The sequence below is a fragment of the Cebus imitator genome, unplaced genomic scaffold (genome assembly GCF_001604975.1).
Source record: "Cebus imitator isolate Cc_AM_T3 unplaced genomic scaffold, Cebus_imitator-1.0 Scaffold48, whole genome shotgun sequence".
Lineage (NCBI taxonomy): Eukaryota > Metazoa > Chordata > Mammalia > Primates > Cebidae > Cebus > Cebus imitator.
Genome location: NW_016107363.1, coordinates 7192182 through 7195458, shown reverse-complemented (window position 1 = coordinate 7195458; position 3277 = coordinate 7192182). Strand labels below are relative to the sequence as shown.

Below are 3277 nucleotides of genomic sequence, written 5' to 3'. Positions count from 1 at the left end.
TCCTTGCCAGGTAGATAAAATAAGAAGGTGGCACGGTTTGTTTCGAAAACCTTCTACCGCACAAATTGTTCTTGCCCTTAGCCAAAATGGTCGTTGTGGCCGTCCCGAGGTTTGAAGCTTCCAGCCCTTAAATAAGATGGCGCCGGGAGGCTCGTTAGAAATTAGCTTGCCCGTTTTTCTGCCCTCGACCAACACGGCTTCCGTGGCGTCGTTCACGTGACATTCCTGGACTACGGCGCGGGAGAGGGGGTAGGAGGGCCCTTGAAGGGTGCGCGTTCCCGTGGCGGTGTACCCGGTAGGTTTCAGTCAGAGTCACTATGGCGGCCGGCGCTGGCAAGGTAAGCTGAGGCGGCGGTGGCGGCTAGGGAGGTAGGACCCGTCGTGGCGTCCTGGCTCCAAATCCTCGCAGCCCGCTTGTGGAGAGGTCGGCGGAGATCGTGCCTAGCGGTGGGAGCTGGCGGGGGTCTGGCTGGAGGGGGCGAGGGCTGAGGCGCCTGACGGCCGTTTGTTTTATATTTTCCCCACCAGGTCGGAAAGTTTCCTGCCTCGCCGGGCGCAGCTTGAGCTTGCTCCATCGGCCGTGATCGGTGGAGGCTGCGGCGGACCCAGCCCGGGGCCTCCAGGCCTCTCCCCAACCTCCGGGCCAGTCTCCCTCCCCCACCTTCTCGTCCGCCGGGAGCTGCGGCTGCTGTCCCTGAGATGCGACCCTCGCGGGGGCGACCCTGAGGGGAGGCGGCCCATGTGCTGAGCGGCGACCAGGAGCCCAGGCGTCCGGGGACCAACTTCCTGCCGCCTGAGAACCCGAGCCTCCCGGTGTCGCGCCTCGCTCGGTCCGCACCGGCCTGCGGAGCCGGGTCCCCGCCCTGGTCGCGGGGACGCCCGCCAGGTGCCCGGGAGTCCGGACTTGGCCACTGCTCGCGCCCCGCCGGCCCCCACACCTCGCGCTGAGGACCCCAGGCACTGCCGCCTCGCCACGCCGGGGACCGCGTCCCCCTTCCCGGGGCGGCCTCCGCGCAGCAGGGGCGATGCAGACTGTCCCACCGGCCGTCTAGAGCCCCTCCGCCTTCGTCACCTCTCGCCCTCCACTCCGGGCGAGGACGGGCGGTGGTTGCCCGGAGGTGCCCGGCCACACCTTCCTTCGGCCCAAAAGGACTTACTTTCCTGGCCGCCCCGAACCGACCCTTCCTTCATGCTGCAGTGCTGCAGCGTTTCCGCCACCGAGGGGGAAAAGCGGCCGCGATCTCAAACCAAACACAAGAATTGGCGTGTGACTCATCTGCTTGGATACCTCCAGTCCCCAAACTGTGTTCCAGGAGTTTTCTTGGCCGAAGCTGCCCGATGTTTGAGCCGTTTCTTCCCAGAGAGGAAGATGGACTGAAAGCTGCCAGTTGGGGACTTTTTGTGATCAGGGCACTGCTGGGTTTTGAAGGAGGTGATGGGGCTTGCGCTGGCTTGTCTTCCCACCCAAGTGAAGAGTTGTTGATGTTCACTGGTTATGCGTAGACAATGTGCAGTTTGTTTTAATTTAAAATTTTGGGTGGGATAGGGGTATAGGCTTGTGAAGGGCAGTCCGGATCCGGAGGAACTCCTCTTTGTCCCTGGTAGGAGAGACACCCCCAGCCTATCCTCGATGCCGTCAGCCTTGGCCATCTTCACTTGCCGCCCGAACTCGCACCCGTTTCAGGAGCGTCATGTCTACCTGGACGAGCCCATCAAAATCGGCCGCTCAGTGGCCCGCTGTCGACCAGCGCAGAATAATGCCACTTTTGATTGCAAAGTGCTGTCAAGGAACCACGCTCTCGTCTGGTTTGATCACAAGACGGGCAAGGTAATGTCACCACCACATTGTCCAACGGCATTGTTTAACAAACTTCCCCACCCCCCGCTTTGCCCTCCCTGAGAGGCCTGACGTATGTAGGATCCCAGGCTTTGCATCCACAGGAGGCTTTGCGCAAAGCCAGGAATCAACTGTTTGTGTGTCTAGTTCTAGTGGAAATTTGATTGAGGTGGTTGAATGGAAAACAGAGAAGGTATTGTAATTAAAAGCCTCAGGAGGGCTATGGCATCTTGATAACGTGGTCATTCCCAGAGAAATCCCAAACTAGATTGTGAAACTTGGCGTCTTGCTTTCAGTCTGTTGAGAAAGGTGAATTCAGAGTTCAGCCCTTTATTAAGCAAGCAGCAGTTCTCAAAGCAATTCGGGGAATCCGTGGCCATTATAACCCCCGGGCTCAAGTGTCTGTGGTGAAATGTAGTTAACACACAGCTTTAGTTGAGTTCAGATCAGGACCTTTCTAAGTAAGGACAATTGCTGGTGTAAACCTAAGATTTTTGAAAGGTTTGCTACATACTTGCTCTTGAAGGAATCATTTGCAATAATCAAAGCTAATTTAATAAGCATGAGAACTGTACTTTATATATTTTGAGAGTTTTTTTTTACAAGTTGGATGAACATACATATATTGCGTTTGAAAATCACTTTTTGATGTTCCCTGCAGCACTTATTAAGTACTTATTGCATACTTACAGAGGTGTTATTCAAAAGTTAGTGTTAGGAAGTGAACTTACTTTCTGAAATTACGCCCTAGTCTGTCAACTATAGTGTTACTTAAATGTGATAGGGTGAATTCAGTGCTTTTCATTTTAAGCGTAACCATTTTAGCATTTTTATATTAGTATCGTAATTTACTATCCATGTATGTGCTTTTATTTTAAGAAATGAAGAAAAAAGATCATTTCCATTTTTAAAAACTATTTATGTTTGTGGAGAGTATACTAAAGATCTCATCTTTGTGCCTAAACCTCAGGTTTTTAGCTGAGCTACTGAATCAGTTCCAACTTTAAGTTATGTAAGACTAATAGGACTGTCTCAGGTTTCACCTTCTGACTTTTTGCCCCTTCTTTCTGAGTTAAATAATTAAATCTTTCTTAAAGGAAGAACTTAAGTCTTCAAGAATGTTTTGAAATGAAAGAAACCTGAGCCTCAAAAGGAAGAGAAAAAAATTATACTTCGGCAGCTACTGATTTAAGGAAATATTTTATTACTTTTTAAAGAAAGGAGGAAAAGATTGTCCAAGTGCTGTGTGCTGCATAGTATCTATATTGTGAGTGTAGCATGAGAACTGAAGAGTATGTTAACTTTTCTGTATAACACCAGTTCCTCATTTACCTTTAGAACAGACCCTTCCCTCCTTCCCCCAAGCTGAAGTTAGGGTACCTAAAATACTTCATAGATTACTTGAGATATATATATATATATATATATATATATATATAT

The 3277-nt window shown here is 51.0% G+C and overlaps 1 protein-coding gene across 1 annotated transcript in view; it reads left to right on the top strand.

Annotated features, from left to right (window-relative positions):
* The first annotated feature begins 221 nt into the window (after positions 1-221).
* LOC108303546 (sarcolemma associated protein) overlaps positions 222-3277 on the top strand; it is a 171425-nt gene continuing 168369 nt past the window's right edge. Inside the window, exons 1-2 of the mRNA XM_017527466.2 lie at positions 222-338; positions 529-1828. Coding sequence (XP_017382955.1) covers positions 1631-1828 — 198 coding nt within the window. The 5' untranslated portion in view covers positions 222-338; positions 529-1630. The remainder of the gene's footprint in view (positions 339-528; positions 1829-3277) is intronic.